General features: G+C 38.4%; 1 protein-coding gene across 1 annotated transcript in view; it reads right to left on the minus strand.

Moving 5' to 3' along the window:
* Positions 1-24,352, minus strand: part of ARMH4 (armadillo like helical domain containing 4) — a 150,439-nt gene that overhangs the window by 107,381 nt on the left and 18,706 nt on the right. The window contains exons 3-4 of the mRNA XM_024118158.1: positions 22,521-22,775; positions 19,716-19,928 (exon numbers count right to left, since the gene is read on the minus strand). Coding sequence (XP_023973926.1) covers positions 19,716-19,928; positions 22,521-22,775 — 468 coding nt within the window. The remainder of the gene's footprint in view (positions 1-19,715; positions 19,929-22,520; positions 22,776-24,352) is intronic.

Consider the following 24,352-nt stretch of genomic DNA (forward strand, 5'->3'; position numbering starts at 1 on the left):
CATGCCACGGAGCGGCTGGGCCCGTGAGCCATGGCCGTTGAGCCTGCACATCCGGAGCCTGCGCCCCGCAACGGGAGAGGCCACAACAGTGAGAGGCCCGCGTACCGCAAAAAAAACCCACAAATTTTGACTCTCTAGGTCAGGCCTGTTTTCTTTATTTACTGAAAACATTTCTGCCTAAGGTTACCAAAACCAAGAGTTTTCATTTTGCTCGGGACCAGGGCCATGATCTTCCCAAGAATATCAATAGAAGATATGGGAGAAAGCTTGCCCTGTGGTCTGGGCCCGAGTAATCTGGTTCTGCTACAAAGTCCAGTTTCCATTTAATAGGCAAAGATGCTTAGTTTCTCTCAATCCATTTTTATCACAGTTTAGACATTTTAAGATTTCCAGAAGATAGAGACATAGCTAGCATTCCCAGAGTATTGCTAATGAGTCCAAGGGGAACCCTTGCTTAAGAATATGTCATCCCAACAATAGGAGTAGGAAGAACCCCACCTGTAACACTTGTTCCCCAACATGACCTCTCTATCCTTGACTTACAGGAAGAATAGGCTCCTGCCTGTACTTTCTGTCTCTTTGGAATAGCAATGATTAATTTGAATCCTTGTCTTTTGCCTATTTATTCATTAGGTTTCAGGGTCAAACCTCTCTTTTTCTTTCCTTTACAAAGTTTAAAATTAAATCTAAGGTACACAAATTAGGACACGTGAAGAGAAGGAAGGATACCATGAAAAGAAACAGGGTGAATTCTCTGGGAAGAGGCTAAGCATGAGTCTTTCTCCCATTTCCCCTGTAAATGGAATGGCTGTGACACATCCAAGTGGCAGACTTTTAAAAGAAGAAACACTTGTTGGCAAGTGTTTTCCTGGGAACCCCTATACAATATAATCAAGAGCCACGGTAGCAAAATGGTTTCCACACATAAAGAGCGACTGAAGTACTAGGGATGGTACTGCCTTAATTTTCCAGATTTATTTTTAACTTTGGCTTCAAATGGGATGCAAAACTTAAAGGCCAGAGAAAAAAAGAATTAAACTTGTTTTGAGGAGATGAAGCAATTCTCCAGCAGATGGCTCCCTTAGATTGAAAGGGATTGAGAAACCCCAGAAACTACTGAAATAATCACAAAATTCAGCAGCTCACAATGTTAAATTTCATTACATTTCTTAAATCTTAAATATTTCTGCCAACTAAGTGCTTCTACATTTTTATCATGTAATATTAGATATATACAAGAGAATATGTATATAACATTTCTGTTATTAAGCATAATAATGAAATCACCTCCAGAGAACTCACCATTCAGCTAAAGAACTGGAATATTACTACTGTGGCATCTATTTGCATATTCCTCTATCATCTTAACCACCTACTTCCCCTGAATGCCATAAAAAATTACTGAACGATGAATCACTTTGCTGTACAGCTGAAACATTGTAAATCAACTATACTTCAATTAGAAGCATGTAATGGGGAAAGAATTACTGAATGTTATATTCTGGGACTTTTTTCCACTCAAAATTATGACTTTAGGTTTCACACATCTAACAAAACCCTGGTTTGTTAATTTCACCAATTTATGGTATTCCATTTTGCAAGCATGTCACAATTCATTTATTTAGCTTCATGTGAATAAACTTTTGGGTTATTTAGTTGTTGCCAATTTTTTTGCTGTTATGCAGAGTACTGTTATGAACATTCATATATGATCTCTAGTGGATCTTGCCCATTTTTTTGCTGTTATGCATAGTACTGTTATGAACATTCATATATGATCTCTAGTGGATCTATTCACTGGTTTCTCTAAGGCATATTCCTAAAAGTGGACTCTCTTGGTCAAAAGGAATAGAGGTGTTCAACATGCTAAATGATGTCTAGACATATTTCCTTAGCTCCACATCCTCACCAACCTTTGCTATTGTCAAACTTTTTCTTTTCAATCTAGTATGTATGAAATGATGGGTCACTGTAGAGGTAATTTGCATTTCCCTAATTATTTATGGGGTTGTGTATCTTATCATAAGTTTGTGTGTCTCTGTGAAATGCCTATTCACATGTTTGCTCCTTTTTCTTTTAAGTTGTCTGTCATTTCCTATTGATTTTTTGGAGTTCTTTTTATTCTGGACACACTCCTTCATCAGTGATATGTATTACAAATACCTTCCCTAATTTTAGAAGTTGTACATTCACTGCCTTTCTAGTATATTTTTAGAAAAGTTTTCAGTTTTAATATAGCTGAATTTATCAATATCTTCCTTTGTGGTAAGCAATTTTTGCGTCATGATTTTTAAAATCCTTCTGTATCCTTAGTTCAGAAAGATATTCTATAATTTTTCTCAGATTTTTGTTTCATCTTTTACATCTGTTTTTAAACCATATGGAATTGGGTTTTGTGTATCAGGGTACATTCAATCTGATTTAATTTTTTTCCAAACGGACAACCAATTGTCCCAAAACTTTTATTGGGGGAAAAAAAAAATGCTTTCCCCACAACTCTGTAGTGCCACCTCTATCCTACACCAAGAACCCCTACAGGAGTGTGTCTGTTTCAATGCTCTCTATTCTGTTCCACTAGTTATTTTAATTATCCCTGTCCATGACCACACTGTCTGAATATATAAAGATATAATAAGAGCTTTATAAGTCTTAATATCTGGTAGGGCAAGTGCCCCCCTCCTCCAATTTATTCCTCTTCTTCAGCAGTGCACTGGCAATTATTCCTTGGGCTTTTGTTCTTCCATACAAATTTTACAAAAAGTTAGTCAAACTGTCATGGATTAATGAAATGGAAAAATAGAATAATGAAATCTTGTTTTTACTCCTTCATTCTATCTATTTTCTTTGGGGTTCTTCTGTTTTTATAGCTTAAGGTGGAGGCTGCTTGGGTCATTAATTTTCAGACTTTCTTCTTTTCTAATAGAAGCTTTAAAGGCTAAATATTTCCTTTTAAATGTTCATTTAACCTTCATCTTACAAGTTTTGATATAATATTTCACTATGATTCTGTTTTAATTATTCTTATTTTATACTATAATTTTTCTTTGATACATAAGTTATTTAGAAGTGTGTTTTTTTAATTTTCAAAGGTACAGGACAATTTATCTTTTTATTTTAAATGTCTAACTAAATTGAACAGACATCAGGGAACTGGTCTGCATGGTACCAGTTCTCTGAAATCTGTCCAGATTGCTTTATGGACTAGCATATGGTCAGTCTTTGTAAATATTTCATGTGTGCTTTAAGATAATGTGTATTCTCTAATAGTTTGGTACACTATTTTTATATGTCCATTAGTGCATTTTGTATTAAATTTTATTTTGTTTGAAAATTTTAGCAAACTGAAACCAACACAAAAAAGGATGATACAGTTGGGCTTATCCCAAAACTACAAAGTTGTCTTAGCATTCAAAAATCAATCTCAATCGGTATAGTGTAAAGCAACTATATGCCAACAATAAAAAAAATCAATTAGTATAATTCACCATATTAACAGAAAAACCATATCATCTCAATTACGAAACACAGATTCGGAAAAACCATTTGACAAAATCCGATATCTATTAATGACCAAAAAACAAAACAAAACGAAAAAGTTTCAGCAAACTAGAAAAAGGCAGAAACTTTCTCAACCTGAAAGAGGACATCTATAAAAATCCCACAGCTAACACCATATTTGGTTCCCTTGTATTTACTGTCATTATTGATATATTTGAATTTGTTCCTTTATTCGTTCCCACTTTTTCTATTCTTTTCCTTCTTGTTGTCTCACTTGCTGTCTCTTGGTGCTACACTCTCTATAATGTCTTCAAACTGATCTTCCTGTTCACTAACTCTCTCTTATTGCATATTTAACCATTTAATTATCAAAGGTTTTTCCCCAACAATTCTATTTTTATTTCTAAATGCTTTATTTGGTTCCTTTTTTTTTTTTTCATTTTTGGCTGCACTGGGTCTTCGTTGCTGCCCACAGGCTTTCTCTAGTTGTGGTGAGAGGGGGCTACTCTTCACTGCGGTACGGAGGCTTCTCGTTGCTGTGGCTTCTCTCGTTGCGGAGCACGGGCTCTAGGTGTGTGGGCTTCAGTAGCTGCGGCGCATGGGCTTAGTTGCTCCGCGGCATGTGGGATCTTCGCGGACCAGGGCTCAAACCTATGTGCCCTGCATTGGCAGGCAGATTCTTAACCACTGCACCACCAGGGAAGCCCTATTTGGTTCTTTTTAAAAATCTGCTGGGTGATTTTTGTTAGTTTTTTATTACTTGCTCATTTTTGTGATTTCATCTTTTCTTTCCTTCAACCTTTTATGCCATGGTTATTTTATACTCTGATCATTTTAGTATCTACGGTCCTGGATAAGGAGTATGCCAATCAACTGTTTGACTTTTCTGCTGACTCTCAATCATGGCTGTTTGTTTCCTTGTTAGTTTATTGACCTTTTATTATGAGACCATATTTGCCTGATTTTAATTTGTGGGTAAACTATGCATCTCAATTGGGCATGCTCTTTTCCAGAGAGCATTTACATCTGCTTTTGTAGGGAGTCAGGTTGTGATACAAACCTGGAACTACTTTATTCCCCTTTTAAAGATACAGACTTAATGTGGAAATTTCAATCTGGGTCCCTCTTCTTGACAAGTCCAACTGTAAACTCCTAATATTACTACTGTCCTAGAGTGCCTTTACCTTTCCAATTTGCTTTCTCCTTACAGCTCACTTGTTGGGTTTCAGCTCGCTTTGGGATGGATTGAGCTAAAAAGTACAGTCTTTGGAGATTTTTTCTGACTGCTTGCAATTTCATTAATGTACTAAAGCATGTGTTTCACCCAAGATCTAGGCATTTCGCTATGGTTGGGTCTGTCAGAGTCTTCATCAGAAGCTGAAATCCAAACAATGAGCCTTCCAAAAGCATCCATATCATCTACATTTGTCCAATAAGTTGAGTGAGAGTGCTTATTGGCTTTTCAAACACCAATTTCAAATTCCAAATTTCAAACACTCATAAGAGCATCTGTAATCTGGGGTGCATTTTTAAATTAGATAAAATCTCAAATGTTATTGTTTATTAAATATTCTGCTTTAAACATTTGTTTCTTTAATTCTCTCTTTTCAAAATCTCCTCACAGTGATTTTTTTAAAACCTCCTATATTAATCTATACAAATTTCTTGAAAAAAACCTATGTGCCCTGCATTGGCAGGCAGATTCTTAACCACTGCACCACCAGGGAAGCCCTATTTGGTTCTTTTTAAAAATCTGCTGGGTGATTTTTGTTAGTTTTTTATTACTTGCTCATTTTTGTGATTTCATCTTTTCTTTCCTTCAACCTTTTATGCCATGGTTATTTTATACTCTGATCATTTTAGTATCTACGGTCCTGGATAAGGAGTATGCCAATCAACTGTTTGACTTTTCTGCTGACTCTCAATCATGGCTGTTTGTTTCCTTGTTAGTTTATTGACCTTTTATTATGAGACCATATTTGCCTGATTTTAATTTGTGGGTAAACTATGCATCTCAATTGGGCATGCTCTTTTCCAGAGAGCATTTACATCTGCTTTTGTAGGGAGTCAGGTTGTGATACAAACCTGGAACTACTTTATTCCCCTTTTAAAGATACAGACTTAATGTGGAAATTTCAATCTGGGTCCCTCTTCTTGACAAGTCCAACTGTAAACTCCTAATATTACTACTGTCCTAGAGTGCCTTTACCTTTCCAATTTGCTTTCTCCTTACAGCTCACTTGTTGGGTTTCAGCTCGCTTTGGGATGGATTGAGCTAAAAAGTACAGTCTTTGGAGATTTTTTCTGACTGCTTGCAATTTCATTAATGTACTAAAGCATGTGTTTCACCCAAGATCTAGGCATTTCGCTATGGTTGGGTCTGTCAGAGTCTTCATCAGAAGCTGAAATCCAAACAATGAGCCTTCCAAAAGCATCCATATCATCTACATTTGTCCAATAAGTTGAGTGAGAGTGCTTATTGGCTTTTCAAACACCAATTTCAAATTCCAAATTTCAAACACTCATAAGAGCATCTGTAATCTGGGGTGCATTTTTAAATTAGATAAAATCTCAAATGTTATTGTTTATTAAATATTCTGCTTTAAACATTTGTTTCTTTAATTCTCTCTTTTCAAAATCTCCTCACAGTGATTTTTTTAAAACCTCCTATATTAATCTATACAAATTTCTTGAAAACATTTTACTAAAGTTCAAACTTCCCAATAACTCTATAATAGTAAATATAATCATTAGAAACTTCCTCCATTCTATCCTTAACAATATTCAAAAGGTACATATGTGAGAAAATTTAAAAGCTTGAGACAAGATAATCTGCACACTTCGAACACCCCTTGAAAGATATTTTGGATTCAACCCACATTTCAGATAGATGTTTAAAATTTTCGTTTAATTTAATATTACTTTCTTTAAATTAGAGGATTCTGCTCTTGATAATGTAATCTCCTATATCTTGTTAGCAAGCTAAAAATATCAGTCTACATAACTAACCTCACATTTACCGGTCATTACATAATCCCTTTTCAGTCTTGACCTCATATAATTGGTGTTCTCCATTATCTTCTGTAAATCCTGCCCCAAATTAAACTGAGTTATCTTAATAGAGAGCCCTAGAGCAATAATTATAAATTCTCAAGTCTAGCTCCTGTTCATTAAACAACTCACTTTGGATTCAGATGACAGACTCTTATGTATTTCCCTTTGGAAAATGAGACTACAGCAATATTGCCTATTTCTCAAGGGTGCTGTAAAGAGAAACATAAAAGCTTTATTATTATTGTATCTATAAATTCTGAGCCATCCAGAATAAAGCCTTTCTCTGCAGTAACTTAGTAGTCTTAAAGGAATATTTGCTTTAAGCAAACATATGCAAAACTTGTGTTTAAGAATCCATATACATTCAAAAGATAAATCATGGGTTGGTTAGGCTGATTATTGATTTTGCAAAAAATACCTATGAAAGTAGATATCCCCTTTAAAACATGACTCAAGTAATTCAAAATGAGGTTTATGTATTAATTAGCGGAAATGTGTTTGTTTTATCATACCTGTGTATATTTACCTTCTTGAAACCAGAGATTCTGTCTTATTCTTCTTTGTGCCCTACCCCCCAGGATCAAGCATTGTGCTTTGCAAAAAATAAGCCCTCTATATATGGTGATTGAACAGAAATAAACTGAACAGAACTTTAATTCATTATCTTCCTCCTCAAAATAAGTAGTAATGCCTTTATAGGACTCCAATATAATTTTTATTAATTTATATTATGTATTCACTTCAAATGAGTATAATATCAACTTTTTAAGGAAAATCCACCTACATGCTTTTGTCACCCTGGGGAGAGGGGTGGCCCACGGGGGGAAATGATCTTTGTACAAATTAACTCCAATAATGTTTCTAGAGAAGGATCTCCCTCCTCCCCCCTTACCTTTTCTTTCTTCCTCCTACTCTGGCTTCTTAAAGTGGGTTTAAAGAATAATTTAAGTTTACTGAGTTGCCTTACCTGACTAAGTGCAGGTATCAGTATGGATTCCAATAAGAAGGAAATGAAATAATGTTCAACCCCACAGTGGGATGCAAGAAATCTAAGCAAATTCCTACTAGAAATAGATTTCTAGCAGAAGGTAGTTGGGAGCCACTGCTTTGTTCACATAAAAAGTGCTCAACTTCAGGCCCAAAATAAGCACTGGATTTAAAACAATAACAAGTAGGGCGAGTCAAATCAAAACACATCGATTAAAGAAGATAATGGTCCTAAAACCATCCACTACATTGCTGATCATCACTTGCCCAACACCTGGTACCTACAGACACTAGGGACACAAGGGCAGAAAGCTCTGACCCTGCCCTTAAAGAGGTTTGGAGAATTCAGTTAAGAGCACAAACTGATGATCAATGGCTGGGAAGACAGATTCATTTTGGTTGTGATACTAATAAAAATGAAATAGGATAGGTAAACGCTAGAACTGATTTCTGACACTTAAAAAAATCAGAATATTTCATATAAAAATGGGAATTTTCAGCTTACCTCGGAAAAAATCTGAGATCTAGCATCACTGAACTCACATTCTCCTCCTGGCAACCATATGAACAGAATCTGTCTGGATCAGAAGGAGTGTGTGCTCTCTACTGAAACACACCACTCCCTACTGTCTTAGGCACCTTCCTCTTTGCTCACTTACACTATCTGCCTGGCCCCTGAACCACTGGTTGCATACAGAGGATGTGAATATTTCACTCTAACAATTAACACATAACAGTACTTGATCACAATACATAATTTTAATTGATAAATGATATTAAAAGTTCATATTTATTATGTATTTACTCTATGTCATGCATTATTTACTATACACAAGCTCTCATTTAACCTCATAATAGGAGACAGGAACACCAATATCTCTGCTTTACACAGATGGAAAAACTGAAGTCTAAAGAAATTAAATAGTTTGGTCAATATCACAGTGCTTATTCATAATGAAGCTAACACTTAAACTCAGGCATGTCCATTTGAGACCACAACCAGAGCTATTTTTTTACTGTACTACTCATCAGTGCAGGCTGGGTGGTCTGAGAAGCTTCATAAAGAAGAGATATACAGAAGACCAAAAAGCACATGAAAAGATGCTCAACGTCGCTACTTATTAGAGAAATGCAAATCAAAACTACAATGAGGTATCACCTCACACCGGTCAGAATGGCCATCATCAAAAAGTCTACAAATAATAAATGCCGAAGAGGGTGTGAGAAAAGGGAACCCATCTACACTGTTGGTGGGAATGTAAATTGGAGCAGTCACTATGAAGAACAATATGGAGGTTCCTTAAAAAACTAAAAATAGAGCTACTATATGATCCAGCTACCCCACTCCTGGGCATATATCCAGAGAAAACCATAATTCGGAAAGATACATGCACCTCAGTGTTCACTGCAGCACTATTTACAAGAGCCAAGACATGGAAGCAACCTAAATGTCCACAGACAGATGAATGGATAAAACAGATGTGCTCTAAATATATATATATATATATATATATATATATATATATATATATATATATAATGGAATATTACCTAATATCATATGATATCACTTATATGTGGAATCTTAAAAAATGATACAAAAAAATGATACAAATAAACTTATTTACAAAACAGAAACAAACTCATAGACTTAGAAAACAAACTTATGGTTACCAAAGGGGAAAGGTGGGGGGGGAGGGATAAATTAGGAGTTTGGGATTAACATATACACACTCTATATATAAAATAGGTAACAACAAGGACCTACTGTATAGCACAGAGAGCTCTACTCAGTACTCTGCAATAACCTATATGGGAAAAGAGTCTGAAAAAGAATAGATATATATATATGTATAACTGAATTACTTTGCTGTACACCTGAAAGTAACACAACATTGTCAATCAACTATACTACAATATAAAACAGAAAGAAAGAAGGAAGGAAGGAAGGAATGAAAGAAAGAAAGAAAGAAAGAAAGAAAGAAAGAAAGAAAGAAAGAGAAAGAAAGAAAGAGAAAGAAAGAAAGAAAGAAAGAAAAGGAAAGAAAGATGACTGAGCTGAATGGTTTCTGTCTCTCCTTCCTGTCCTCTTTTAACTTTAACTTCATAGCCCTCTGTTTATGGAGTAGCATAGCACTGAATATTATTTGCTATAGAATATGACAGAATGACTCTATACAGGTATATTTCTTGTATAGTGAGAACAACGTGATATTGCCCAGACGTGAATCATGACAGGCTTTTAACAGAGATGGGATTTCCTCTAAAGAGTGGGATGTACATGGTGTCAATCATGATGGTTATCTGGCTGTCAGTTGCCTAGGGATTGGAGGTGTGTCCTTCAACCTGGAAAGCAGGACAGACAATATGTAAGTGGAGTTGGGGATTCCCTACTTGGTGGTGGGTCCTAGAGGAAATTTACATCTTTGTCTTGGCTATTCCACATGGGGGCAGGGATGGGAAGGAGAAAATAAGTTATCCTCAGAACAGGAAACAAGCCAAGAGTTGTGAAGCCAGAAAGCCTAGCAAGGTGCCTGAAAAACTGTTCCAGAGCTTTGGGTACCGAATATTAAAAACCTTCTCAGACCATGGAATGAGTCGAGGCCTGGGAGCCCTGAAAGCTCCTTAGCTAAGGTACCACCAGAGAGAAATGTGTACCTCATAAGCCTAATTCATTTTATGTTTCTTTTATTTTCTTGGTTCATTTGCTTTGTGTGTTCCCTTAGGTTGGAGCCAAGTATTTTTTAAATTTCTACTAATTTTAGTTGAAACAAATGAGAGGGTTTTCATCTATGCTTGAGCTGGAGTTTTAACAGGAAGTTGGGCTCCTCAGAGAGCACGTGAGGCAGATACCTTGAGAAAACCCAGAAGGAGCTATGTCGGGCCCCCACTGTGCAGCATGCAGGATCTTAGTTCCCCAACCCGTGTCCCCTGCTGTGGAAGCCTGGAGTCTTAACACTGGACTGCCAGGGAAGTCCCTCTTTATACTGTTTTTATAGAAGAAGTTTCCACAGAATATTTTGTCTGGAGATATCAAACAATTAGAAGGGGACTTCCCTGGTGGCGCAGTGGTTAAGAATTCGCCTGCCAATGCTGGGGACACGGGTTTGATCCCTGGTCCGGGAAGACCACAAATGCCACGGAGCAACTAAGCCCGTGCACCACAACTACTGAGCCTGTGCTCTACGACCCTCGAGCCACAACTACTGAGCCCAAGTGCCGCAACTACTGAAGCCCACGCGCCTAGAGCCCATGCTCCACAACAAGAGAAGCCACCGCAATGAGAAGCCCGCGCACCGCAGCAAAGAGTAGCCCCTGCTCACCACAACTAGAGAAAGCCCACGCGCAGCACCGAAGACCCAACACAGCCAAAATAAATAAATAAATAAATTTATTTTTTTTTAAAAAATAATAAGAAGAAGAAGGAGGTAGAATGGCTAAAGAAGAAAAAACACAGGTAAATGTAGGGAGAATCAATGTAAATCTTTCAAGACAAATTTAATATTTCCAAATGTGAACATTTTTAAAATCTTGTAAGGCCATTCAAATTGATGCATTACATTTTTCTTCTAATCTTTTCCTTTGGGGATATGTATGCATTTTAATAATAAAAGGTAGTCTGATGCCAAAACAATTTCATGGTTATGAACACAGTCTGATAAAGTGCAGCTGGTAATATTCTTACATTATTTTATACATTGTTAAGGTTTTTAATTATTTGTACTCCGATGCAATAAAATTCTCAATGATTATACCAGTAAAAGGATAGCTATGTCTAGCCTCATATTGAAAAATCATGTTTGAAAAATCACGCTTTTAAAAATGCCTTGAGGGGCTTCCTTGGTGGTGCAGTGGTTAAGAATACGCCTGCCAATGCAGGAGACACGGGTTCGAGCCCTGGCCCCGGAAGATCCCACACGCCACGGAGCAACTAAGCCCATGCACCACAACTACTGAGCCCGTGTGCCACAACTACTGAAGCCTGCACGCCTAGAGCCCGTGCTCCGCAACAAGAGAAGCCACGGCAATGAGAAGCCCATGCAAGGGAGAGTAGCCCCCGCTCACCACAACTAGAGAAAGCCTGCGCACAGCAACAAAGACCCAACGCAGCCAAAAATAAATAAATAAAATGAATAAATTTATTTTTAAAAAATGCCTTGATTTTCTGCAAACATCTAAAATGTCTTTGAAATCTCCACATCCTATTGTGCAGTTGCAAGCTGCATGCTTGCTTTGACAACTGCAAAAACCACCACACATGGAAAGCCCTGCTTGGACCACTCCTCACAGGGATTGTCAGTCCTGGAGTATGAGCCCAGATGAAACACTGGGAACCAATCATTCTGCCTAGGATTCTGAACAATCCCCTCAAGAGAGACCTGGTACAGTTTCCTATAAATCATATATTTGTTTGGCCTGAGGCTGAGCACCTGGTTGCTGCATGTAAAAACTATTCCTAAGAAATAATTTACCTCAATAATAATGTAGTGGGACTTCCCTGGCAGCACAGTGGTTAAGAATCTGCCTGCCAGTGAAGGGGACATGGGTTCGAGCCCTGGTCCGGGAAGATCCCACATGCCGCAGAGCAGCTAAGCCCATGCACCACAACTACTGAGCCTGTGCTCTAGAGGCCGCAAGCCACAACTACTGAGCCCACATGCCACAACTACTGAAGCCCACGCACCTAGAGCCCGTGCTCCCCAACAAGAGAAGCCACCGCAATGAGAAGCCCGTGCACCATAACGAAGAGTAGCCCCTGCTTGCCACAACTAGAGAAAGCCTGTACACAGCAACGAAGACCCAACACTGCCAAAAATAAATAAATAAATTTATAAAAAATAATAATAATAATGTAATACCTTTGCATGGTGATGTATGGTAACTAGGCTTATCATGATGATAATTCTGAAATGTATAGAAATATCAAGTCCCTATGTTGTGCACTAGGAACTAACCTAGCCGGTCAATTATACTTCAAAAAGAAATGAACAAAGAAACTCATAGAAAAACAGATCAGATTTGTGGTTACCAGAGGCGGAGGGTAAGAGGATAGAAAACTGGATGAAGGGTGACAAAAGATGCAAACTTCCAGTTATAAGATAAGTAAGTAGTAAGGATGTAACGTACAATATAATTAATAAAATTAGCACTGCCGTATGTTATACATGGAAGTTGTTAAGAGAGTAAATCCCAAGAGTTCTCGTCACAAGGAAAAAATTTTTTCTTTTATTTTGTGTCTATGTAAGATGATGGATGCTCACTAAACTTATTGTGGTAATCATTTCATGGTATATGTAAGTCAAATCATCATCCTGTACACCTTAAATTTACACAGTTCTGTATGTCAATTATATCCCAATAAAACTGGAAGAATAAAAAAGAAAGAATTCATCTAACCAAAAAGCTAAAATTATAGGAACATGCTTGATCACATGCCTATAAAATAATTGAATGGTAGTGTGGTATGTGTGATATCTAAAGGATGATTCACCAACCTTTAAAATGTCTTCCATACTTTTCGATATCCTATGACTTATTTTTTTATAAATATCAAAAGAACAACACACACACACATACTACTCCCAAGAAGGGGCTCCCCTGGTGGGGCAGTGGTTAGGAATCGCCTGCCAATGCAGGGCACACAGGTTCGAGCCCTGGTCCGGGAAGATCCCACATGTTGCGGAGCAACTAGACCTGTGCACCACAACTACCGAGCCTGCGCTCTAGAGCCCGTGCGCCACAACTACTCAGCCCATGCACCTAGAGCCCGTGCTTCGCAACAAGAGAAGCCACCGCAATGAGAGGCGCGAGCACCGCAGTGAAGGGTAGCCCCCGCTCGCTGCAACTAGAGAAAGCCCACGTGCAGCAATGAAGACCCAATGCAGCCAAAATTAAATAAATAAAATAAATAAATTTATTTTTAAAAAAAGACTCCCCAGCATAAATATCAATTTTGTGTTTCTCTAAGCTGGGGCTAAGTTCTCTCTCCTATTTCTCACAGTCCTTTTTCCGTAATTGTTTTGTGATACTTTCCCACCTTCTACCTTGTGTGTCTGTTATTTATGTATTTATCATAACTTCTACTAAAATTTACACAAGATCTACTCTCACTTCTTTTTATTATCTGAATGACCAAATACTTGCTAAGTGTACACATAAATGAATGAATAAACAAAACCACTGAATACGTACAAAGCTAAATCCTTTTGTCATCATGAGCCGTTATGTAAAATTTCCTAAGTGTCTTAGAGTGAGCTTTACTAAGCAGTGTAACTTTCTGGTGCTGGGTAACAAAGATGCAGAAAAAAAAATGGGAAGAATCGACTCTATAACAATGCTTACTTAATTGTGACTACACCAATAAATAAATTCCCTATGATAAGAAAGCAAGAGTGAATGTCAGTTATCTTTCTTCAACAGCAGAATTTGTAGCAAAGCTTTATGGTAATACATCATAATATTGATTCTAAATATTTTTTAAATACCACTGGCCACGTGAGCATTAGCAAAAGACACGTGATGACCACTCCGAGAGCTGAGTAATTTACTGTACTAGCCTATAGAACATACAGGTACTTAAGAACAGAGACCTATCATAAATGCCAGAGATAGTATGATGATTTCAGGACAAGCCAACAAAGTGACTTACCATAAGGGGTAATCAAAGACTGAAATCATTGCCTTTGTTATTGAGGCAAAATTAAATCCAAAGCATTTTCAAGAACAAAAGCCAAAACTTGTATCCATTCTTAACATACTCAGAGTAAAAATTAGAGTGAACATCCTTAACTTCATACTACAGTATCAAAAGTAACAGCAGACAGTTCAAATTTATAACACTCTACTGGATCTTTAATATTATGTCCACATAGCAGCTCCCAAAGGTAAGTCACATAAACTTGGCTTCATAAACATGGACTTGAGATGAGATCTTTGACTACACTTTCTCATTCATCCATTCTAGCTGCCTTCTGAGTTGAAATATTATATGAGAATTGAGAAAATAATAAGAAAATATTCTCTGAAAAGGAGTGCATATTGGGAAGACCAAAAAAAATTGATTTTGTGAATTAAAGTGCAGTTGAAGAGCAAACACTTCTCTCATGAAAATTACATGAGCTCTTAAGAATCCTCAATGGAACTATTAAAGAAAAATATCTCTGAGGCTTCTCCACAAAGCCACTTAAGGAATGCATTTCCCAATTCATTTCTGATTGACCAATAAAAGACAGAAACTAAGCACCTTTTTTCAGCACCAATTAGGAGATCACACAGCCAAAAAATATCACTCAGTCATCTGAACAAAAGCATACTTTTCAAACACGGCTTTCTCCTGAAATCCCTATGCTATTGAAATACCTGTTATTGTAGAGAGGATCCTAGAACAGAGACAGAACTGAGAATTCCAGATAAGAAAGGAGAGATAATATCACTGTCTTTCAGCAGAGGAAATTAAGAGATGCTGAAAATGTATATAGGACACGCTCTCAGAGGACTGTGGAAAAAACATCCATGAAATTAAACACACACACACACAGATGTGCACACACACACACACTCATGAAGGGAGGAAAATTGATGTCACTGAAATAGATTAAACAAATGACAGAAAAATGACAGCTCTCTGTCCCATGTGTGCTGCCTCACTGGGAAAAGATGTCAAAAATACAATCTTTCAAAACCTCAATATAAGGACATCCAAAATGGTCTTCGAAAAACAAGGAAAAAATGGTCAGAAAAGAGAAAATTGAAGTCAAATGATATATTTGGTCTTATTTTTTAAAATACAAGATATTAAAAAAATTAAACATGACTTTCCTGCTGGATACTAAGAATTAAAAACATCTTTATATGTTAAAAAAGGTAATATGCTATATGTTTATATATAACATGTCGTATTGTAAAAAAAAAAAAAAAAGGTAATTCCCCGGCATGTCAATAACCCTGTAATAAACCCTGTAATAAATAGGCACTTTGAAACAGATGAGGAAATGGGAGTTGTCTGGAATAACGGCACGGGATTTTACAGCCCCACCACTCAGTCTATTATGCCTATAGAAACACATTAAATAGGACCAGTCAGATCGAGAATTCACATTCTCCAGACCAAAGACACTGGTGTTTCTTCTTCTCTTGCAGAAAAGCTATACATTAACCCAGGCTCATCTTGAGAGAGTCCAAGCAAATTCACCCTGTTCCCAAGTCTGTCCGGTCAGCACCATGGGGAGCACCAAATGGTTTCCCACCTCTCACAGCTGGAAGGCCCGGCTATTGACTTCCGAACTTTAGGGAGAAAGTGCTGGGGATGTGAAGAAGGGTTACCAACACCTTAATCACAAGATCTGAGACACCTCCGTTTTTGTTCTCTTACCTCTCACACATTCTTAGAAACCTAGTATCTGGTACAAAGAGACCCACAGTAGATTTTTTTTCTGAGTATTGAACTGTTAAAGCCATAACCTTCCACCCTACAGCATTATTGCTACAATTTAACAGCACAGATGAATTTCCATCTTCTGTGGAAATATAGGAAAGGCCGAAATAAGTCTGATTTGTTTACAGTAAATAGATATCTTCATTTGGACTTCTAAAATTCAGAAAGCAGAATTACATTCAGTAAGAAACATTGAAGGCCTTAGTCCATTTGATATTAGTATTAAAATATTTTAAAGACAGTTAACCCAAATGAAAAAACTCCAAGTAAGTTTTCATAAGCAATCAGAAATTTTAAGTTGCCATTTTGGAGCAGAGGAAGATATTAACATTCAACCAAAAAGGACATCAACCTAAACAAAGATCATGTCCAAAAATAAGATTATGCAACACTGTTAATCAACTATACTCCAATAAAAATTAATTTAAAAAAACAAAAATTAGTTTATGTACATATATATGTACCTGTATAGATATACACATATATACATATACATGTACTTTGCCATTATCCAATTTTTGAATTAAAAGTTAGAACACTTTGTCATGTTTATATTTCAAAGATGCTGAATACAGCCCTAGTAGAGTTATGCCTGAGATAAGTATAATGCATTTTTTATCATCCTCAAAGCATTTATTCCCTAAAAAAAAAAATATACAGACAAGTAAAGTGTATCAGGCAAGGTGACAGAGAAACCATTATCCCTTCAAAAATCAAACTGCATTTTTGCTGACAAGGTAAAAGGCGTACTGAAATAGGCACAAGGCAGTACGCATTTATAGAAGCAGTTTTTCTTCAATGTCTGAGAAATGTAAACCACACCAAACTTCTCCCACTCTACCAATGCACATCTCTCAAGTGGGCGTTCCAGAGGCAGAGCAAGTCTGCCTTCAGAGCCAGCTGGAAAACTCCTCAGAAGCAGACCTCCTATTACGAGTTGAATTGTGTTCCCCCAGAAAATATGTTTAAGTCCTAAACCACAGAACTTGTGAATCTGACCTTATTTGGAAATAGAGTTCCAGCAGATGTAATCAAGTTCAGATGTAATTATCGGGGTGAGTCCTAATCCAATGGCTGATGTCCTCATAAGACAAGGGAAATTTGGGCACAGAGACACAAAGAGGGAAGAGGTAAAGATGGAGGCAGAGACTGCAGTGATGCTGCCACAAGCCAAGGAACACCTGAGGCACCAGAAGCTGGAATAGGCAAGGGACGATCCTCACCCAGAGGCTTTGCAGGGAGCGCAGCCCTGCCTACAACTTGATTGCAGACTTCTAGGCTCTAAAATTGCAAGAGAACAAATGTCTGCTGTTTAAAATCACCCAGTTTGTGAGACTTTGTTATGGCAGCCCTAGAAAACTAATACACTCCCTTAGTCATTATGCTGTAGAGACGTGAAAGAGAAGACAACAAGACAGGGTACCACGCAGATCCAAATTTTAGGCTCATCTGGGACACTGACTATCCCTTAAAGAATAAACATTCAGAAATTTCCACAAAGGTTCTTGCTCCTTGGGTGTGTGGTGTCTAAAAGGGGCAGGTCTCTTGTCCATATCTCACTGAGACAGATCCCCCATTCTCTGGAGAGATGCTCCTGCCCCTGAGTGGGAAGGAAGATATTCAAATAACATATAGGGAGTTTAATAATATAATTAAATAAACACACACCTTAAGTGGAGAACTGACATTTACCAACACATCAGACACAGATTCAAACTCAAAAGGTAGATAACTTGACATCACACAACCTCGTTCTAAGTAAGAATAAACTATCTTCCCCTGGGTCCAATGCTATGGAAGAATTAAAATGTTTCATCCAGTCAAAGCCTCAGGCTGCACTTATATTCCTGGACAAAGTGGAAAAACATGCACTGAAAATGGAGGCCTCCAATACATCCAGGAATCTATCGATTTATCGATTTAAATAAGTGTAGTCACTCCTGCTTTAAGAGGACTAGATAGACCAGCATAAAACTAATTGTGACATTATTAACATATACTAATTAAATATAAATTGTACTCCCTGGTATTTAGGAGAAAAGGTGTGCTCATTCAAAATCTTGTCTTCAGCCCAACAACATAGCAGAAAGAATATTTTTAAACCAAAAATGTCTTTTCATAAGCCTTGACAAGGATCATAACTTAGATCAAAACTGACAAAATATATTCTCAAAAGGAAGCTGGAATTGAGCTGTGTAGAAGAAAAGCACTAAAACTCTAGGACATCTTAGGCAAGTTAAGAAAATTCTCACACATCTCAATATAACTGCCATCATCTACTAAATTTAGAAAAGTATTGCAGTTTCACAAGTATGGATTATTCACAAACACAATTTTTTTCCTCTGATTAAATGAGCCCTGCCGGGTAAAGCTGTCATCTCTAACTCAGGTTAATTTGGGGAAACCTGGTCTTTCCAGATGGCATCAAGGAGAGCAGACAGCTAATATGAGACTACATTCCAAGTTTTTATCTTAATGTGGAGAGCAAGAGCTGTTGGCCTCTGAGCTCACTTTGATCCATTTCTTAAACCAGCACTCCATGGAATTCACGTTCCTCCTCAAATGTCACATTTCTCCGCCAGAAAACTACCAGTATTACCCTGAAAGTCTGCAATACAGCCTGCTGCAAACCTGGCTGAACCACCTTCTCTGTTACAGAGTAGACAAAATATAAAATAACAGCACATCCTATGTCTTTACTGCATCAAACACATGGCTAATTTAGTGCCCAAAAGCTTACCTGTCTTCCAGATTAGTTTAAGAAACAGCACCACAAATCTCTGGGCATTTTGCAATCCAGCCAGGAGCTGTTCACCTGCCAAAATGCTGATTAATTAAACGACCTTTCATTGTATTTCCCGACTTCTCATTTGTGGATGTGCAGCTGTGCTCCAAGCATCTTTTTTCATGCTCAAAGCCAATGTCTTGGAAAGTAAAATTTGGCAAGAATTTCTCAGACTTAACAAGTGAGGAGACTGTCTATCTCTAAAAAGTGGAACATCTAACCCAGAGACGTAATTAAGGGAGAATGACCCAGCATTAACAACCAGAGCAGTGTTACGAAAATACAATCCACATTAAAACTTCCACCCAAGAAAATCTGGTGGGGAAACTCAAGTTTTCCATTAAACCAGTTTTCTCAATTCAGCCTGCACACTGAAATCATCTCAAGCAACTCTTGAAAAATGTTGATGCCAGATTCCATCCCAACTGAATCAGAATCGCTGGGAGAAGGACTCGGTCATTAGGATCCTTTAAAAGCTCCCCAAGGTGATTCTAATGTTCAACTGTAATTGAGAACTACTGATGTAGAGCAGGGGTCAGCAAGCTTTTTCGGTAAAGGGCCATCTCATAAATATTTTAGGCTCTGTGGGCAGTTAGTCTCTGTCACAACTACTCAACTCTGCTGCTCTGGCACAAAAGTAGCCACAGACAATACACAAATGAACAAGTGTGCCTGTTAATTAGGAACACTGAAATTTGGATTTTATAAAAACTTCTACATGTCACGAAATACTATTCTTCTTTTGATTTTTTTCAATCGTTTGAAAGTGTAAAGACCAATTTTAGCTTGCCATACAAAAACAGACGGCAGTCCGGATTTGGCTGGGCCATGGTCTACTGACCCCTGATCTACACTACACACAGAATATATTTATCCTGGATCTTCTCTCAAAGACAACAGCTGCTCAGTGACTCAGTGAATCTGCCCCAGAAAAGATCCCCTTCAAAGCATGAATACCTTCAGATTCGAGTTGGTCCAGACCATAGGAGGCAGCTGTATTCACATAGCTAATGGATGGAGCAGCAATTCTTCTCTCGGAAGATGCCTCAGGATCAGCAAGCGCTGGGGAAGTGCTAGGTGCTTCCTCTGTTATCCCAGGGGGCGTCACTGGAGAACCCACAATTGGTGTAAACACCTCCTCATTCGGCCCTGTGACTGTGTCCATTATGTCTGCCAAACACAAGAGACAAGACCCAAAGATGATCAGTATGGGGAATATATACATATGCTTTTACTTCTTAAGCAAGAATGAAGCCAGTATCTTATATACAGTAAGTTTGGCACTTAGACCAGCTCTTCCTTCCCACATTGCACCAATCCAGCCACCCGAGGCAAATACTTTATCTTCCAGGAAAATATATTATCTCAAATCAGAACTTTGTTTTCAAATGTTAATCTCCTGTTTATTCTATTAACAATATTATGGAGTTTGTGGGATTTTATATAACCTATTACCAAAGGTAGAAAATTTAACAAAAATTTATTTAAATATACCCCAAGGATGACTTTTAAAAATCAAGTCAGAGGGCTTCCCTGGTGGCGCAGTGGTTGAGAGTCCGCCTGCCGATGCAGGAGACACGGGTTCATGCCCCAGTCTGGGAGGATCCCACATGCCGCGGAGCGGCTGGGCCCGTGAACCATGGCCGCTGAGCCTGCACGTCCGGAGCCTGTGCTCCGCAACGGGAGAGGCCACAACAGTGAGAGGCCCGCGTACCGCAAAAAAAAAAAAAAAAAAATTAAGTCAGAGTAAAAGCTTAGATCTGTGTCTGCAATATGCTCAATTTTAAAGCAGCCAAATTTAGCCCCAGATATTCCCAAATCTAGAAACTCTAGAATAGTAGTATTTTGCAAGCTTGGTGGATCATCAGAATCTCTTGAGGTAATTTTTTAAATGTCAGTCTTCATGCTTTCTACATATCCCAACTTACCGAATCAGAACCTCCTTGGTGATGAAGCCTGAGAAACTATTTGTGAAAGCTCCCAGGATATGGATCCACAGATTCTCATATACATTGTTGTTTGCAGTATAAATGGAAGCAACCACTTTGGAAAGCAGTTAGGCATTGCCTCCTAAAGTCAAATATTCATATGCCCTATTGTCCAGCAACTCAGTTCCTAGGTATATACCCAAGCGAATCTCCTACACACGTGCAATGGAGAATATGTAAAAGAATATTCATGGCAGCCGTGTTCACAATAGCCAAACCTGGAAATGACCCAAAGGCAAATCACTAGAAAAGACTGGATGAAGATTGGGTGAATAAACTGTGATACATTTTCATAATGGAACATTGCAAGCAGTCAAAGCAAAAGAAGCACGGTAAGTAAATATAGGCCTTAGAATATTAAGTAAAAAAAAAAAAAAGTCCCAAAAAGGCTATCCACAGCACAATACTGTTTTGATAAAGTAAAAAATCTAAAAGTTTTAAGTGTATAATATCAGGAGTACATACAGACATGATAAAACTAAAAGAAAAGGAAGTCAAGGAAATGATGAACACAAGATTCAGGTTAATGGTTAACAGAGGAGGATGGGGTTTAGATGGGAAGGGTCATGGGGTTACCTGTAGGTTACTGACAAGATCCTAAGGGTTTTGTGGTTTTTTTGGCGGCACGCGGGCCTCTCACTGTTGCGGCCTCTCCCGTTGCAGAGCACAGGCTCCGGACGCGCAGGCTCAGCGGCCATGGCTCACGGGCCTAGCCGCTCCGCGGCATGTGGGATCCTCCCGGACCGGGGCACGAACCCATGTCCCCTGCATCGGCAGGCGGACTCCCAACCACTGCGCCACCAGGGAAGCCCCCCTAAGGGTTTTTTTTTTGCAGGGGAGGCAGGCAGGCCGGATTAGAAGGTATTTATTACATTGTTAAAGATAACTCAGTTAATAAATAAAAGTAGGATTTACTTAGACCAATGATGAGACAGAGATATGAAGTCCAAAATTAATAACTAAATAATAATAATAATTTTTGTATTCTCAGGTGATTCTGATGATCACCCAGATTCGAAAACTTCACTGTCCTTAAGATATCAGAGCATCTGAGGGCCTCCTACATAGAAAGTACTTTTTAATACATTATTCAAAATCCTTAAAATAACCCATAAGACAGGTAGGCATTATTTAAAGAGGTACAAACCAAGGCTTGGAGACATTAAGAAACTTTCTTGAAGCCACAATGCTAGTGAGGGCCAAAGCTGGGATTCAAACCCAGGTCTTTGCTGGTTTCACCCCCTGGCACCTAGCAGCCAGACGTGTCAAACTAGGAGAGAATTCTCAGGAGGCTTGGCCTTCGTGGGCCTCAGAAATGAGCCACCAGGAGATTTTACTTGTCCTTTACCTTTTACTTGTCCTAGCCCCTTGTCCTTTAGCTTTAGATTTAGATTTAGATTTTTTAGATTTTTAGATTTTAGATTTTTTTTTTTAGATTTAGATTTTTTTACTTGTCCTAACCCCTTGTCCTTTAGCTTTAGATTTTACTTGTCCTTCACCTTTTACTTGTCCTAACCCCTTGTCCTTTAGCTGTGCCACACCTCTCCAAACAAGAAAGAGTTCACCTACCTTTCCTGCTGAAAAAATGTACTTCCAGGTGAGGTGTGTGTGTATGTATGTGTGTGTATGTGTGTGTATGTGTGTATATGTATGTATGTGTGTGTGTGTGTGTATATCCTGGTGACAGGGCCATCTGCCTCACTCATTCTATTCCTTATCAACTCAGAAAAGATCCACCCCCAAAAGGCCGAGCACAATTCTCCCCCTTACAGACCTTCTACAGCGGGAGTAACTTCGAAAGACAAAGGGACGGGTGTCATTGAAACCACAGTGGCCAGAGGCTCCCATCTTCTCGACAGCTGAGTAACACCAGGAGCATCAGCTGTGGCAGAGGGCAACTCTTTCCCTCCCTCAGTCTCGACATCTCCTCTGGTAACCTTGAGGGTAGAAACCTGCTGCTCTTGCATCACTGAAGATAAAGTGGCTTCTGCTTCTTGAACAGCTGTTGTCATTTCTTGAGTGATGATGTCTTAAAAGGGAGGAAACAACATTTTTAAATACACTAAATCCCTATACCTGAAAAAGTCACTATATAATTAATATTTAAAAAAAAAAAAAGCAGACAGCCATTTCAGGGAATGAGAAGGGAGAGAAACAAACTGCCAGTAAATAAATGTTTTCAGTGTTGCTGTTTTCAGGAGTCATGAATCAATCTAAGACAGAGATAAAGATGTTAATATAAAAAACAATAGAATAACATTTAAAACAAAACAGGAAAATCAACAGCTGAGCTCCCTTTTTTGAATATCAACATAATCAATTTGTTCAGAAACAAATTATACAAAACTAAGTTCAAAAATTCTCAGAAGCAGGGACTTCCCTGGTGGCACAGTGGTTAAGAATCCATCCGCCAATGCAGGGGACTCGGGTTCGAGTCCTGGTCTGGGAAGATCCCACACGCCGCGGAGCAACTAAGCCCATGAGCCACAGCTACTGAGCCTGTGCTCTAGAGCCCGCAAGCCACAACTAATGAGTCCATGTGCCACAACTACTGAAGCCCATGCACCTAGAGCCCATGCTCCACAACAGGAGAAGCCACCGAAATGAGAAGCCCACACACCACAATGAAGAGTAGCCCCCACTCGCCGCAACTAGAGAAAGCCCACGCACAGCAACAAAGACCCAATGCAGCCAAAAATTAATTAATTAATTTTTAGATAAAGATGTTAATATAAAAAACAATAGAATAACATTTAAAACAAAACAGGAAAATCAACAGCTGAGCTCCCTTTTTTGAATATCAACATAATCAATTTGTTCAGAAACAAATTATACAAAACTAAGTTCAAAAATTCTCAGAAGCAGGGACTTCCCTGGTGGCACAGTGGTTAAGAATCCATCCGCCAATGCAGGGGACTCGGGTTCGAGTCCTGGTCTGGGAAGATCCCACACGCCGCGGAGCAACTAAGCCCATGAGCCACAGCTACTGAGCCTGTGCTCTAGAGCCCGCAAGCCACAACTAATGAGTCCATGTGCCACAACTACTGAAGCCCATGCACCTAGAGCCCATGCTCCACAACAGGAGAAGCCACCGAAATGAGAAGCCCACACACCACAATGAAGAGTAGCCCCCGCTCGCCACAACTAGAGAAATCCTGTGCACAGCAACAGACCCAATGCAGCCAAAAATAAATAAATAAATGAAAATAAATTTTTAAAAAAATTCTCAGAAGCACTTGTATATATTAATTTTCACATTTGCATTCCTGAAGGGGAACAGGAAGTTGACATTTTGAATTAAAGGAATACTAATTACAATAACTAATGTTTACTGAGTTCTTATTATGTGCCATACACACACTGCTAAGTGCATGATGGGCATTATCTTTTTTTTTTTTATCATTTATTTCTGCTCTGATCTTTATGGTTTCTTTCCTTCTGCTAACTTTGGGTTTTGTTTGGTCTTCTGTCTCTAGTTCCTTTAGGTGTAAGGTTAGACTGTTTATTTGAGATTTTTCTTGTTTCTTGAGGTAGGCTTGTATAGCCATAAACTTCCCTCTTAGAACTGCTTTTGCTGCATCCCATAGGTTTTGGATCGTCGTGTTT

The sequence above is a fragment of the Physeter macrocephalus genome, chromosome 11 (genome assembly GCF_002837175.3).
Source record: "Physeter macrocephalus isolate SW-GA chromosome 11, ASM283717v5, whole genome shotgun sequence".
NCBI classification, from domain to species: Eukaryota; Metazoa; Chordata; class Mammalia; order Artiodactyla; family Physeteridae; genus Physeter; species Physeter macrocephalus.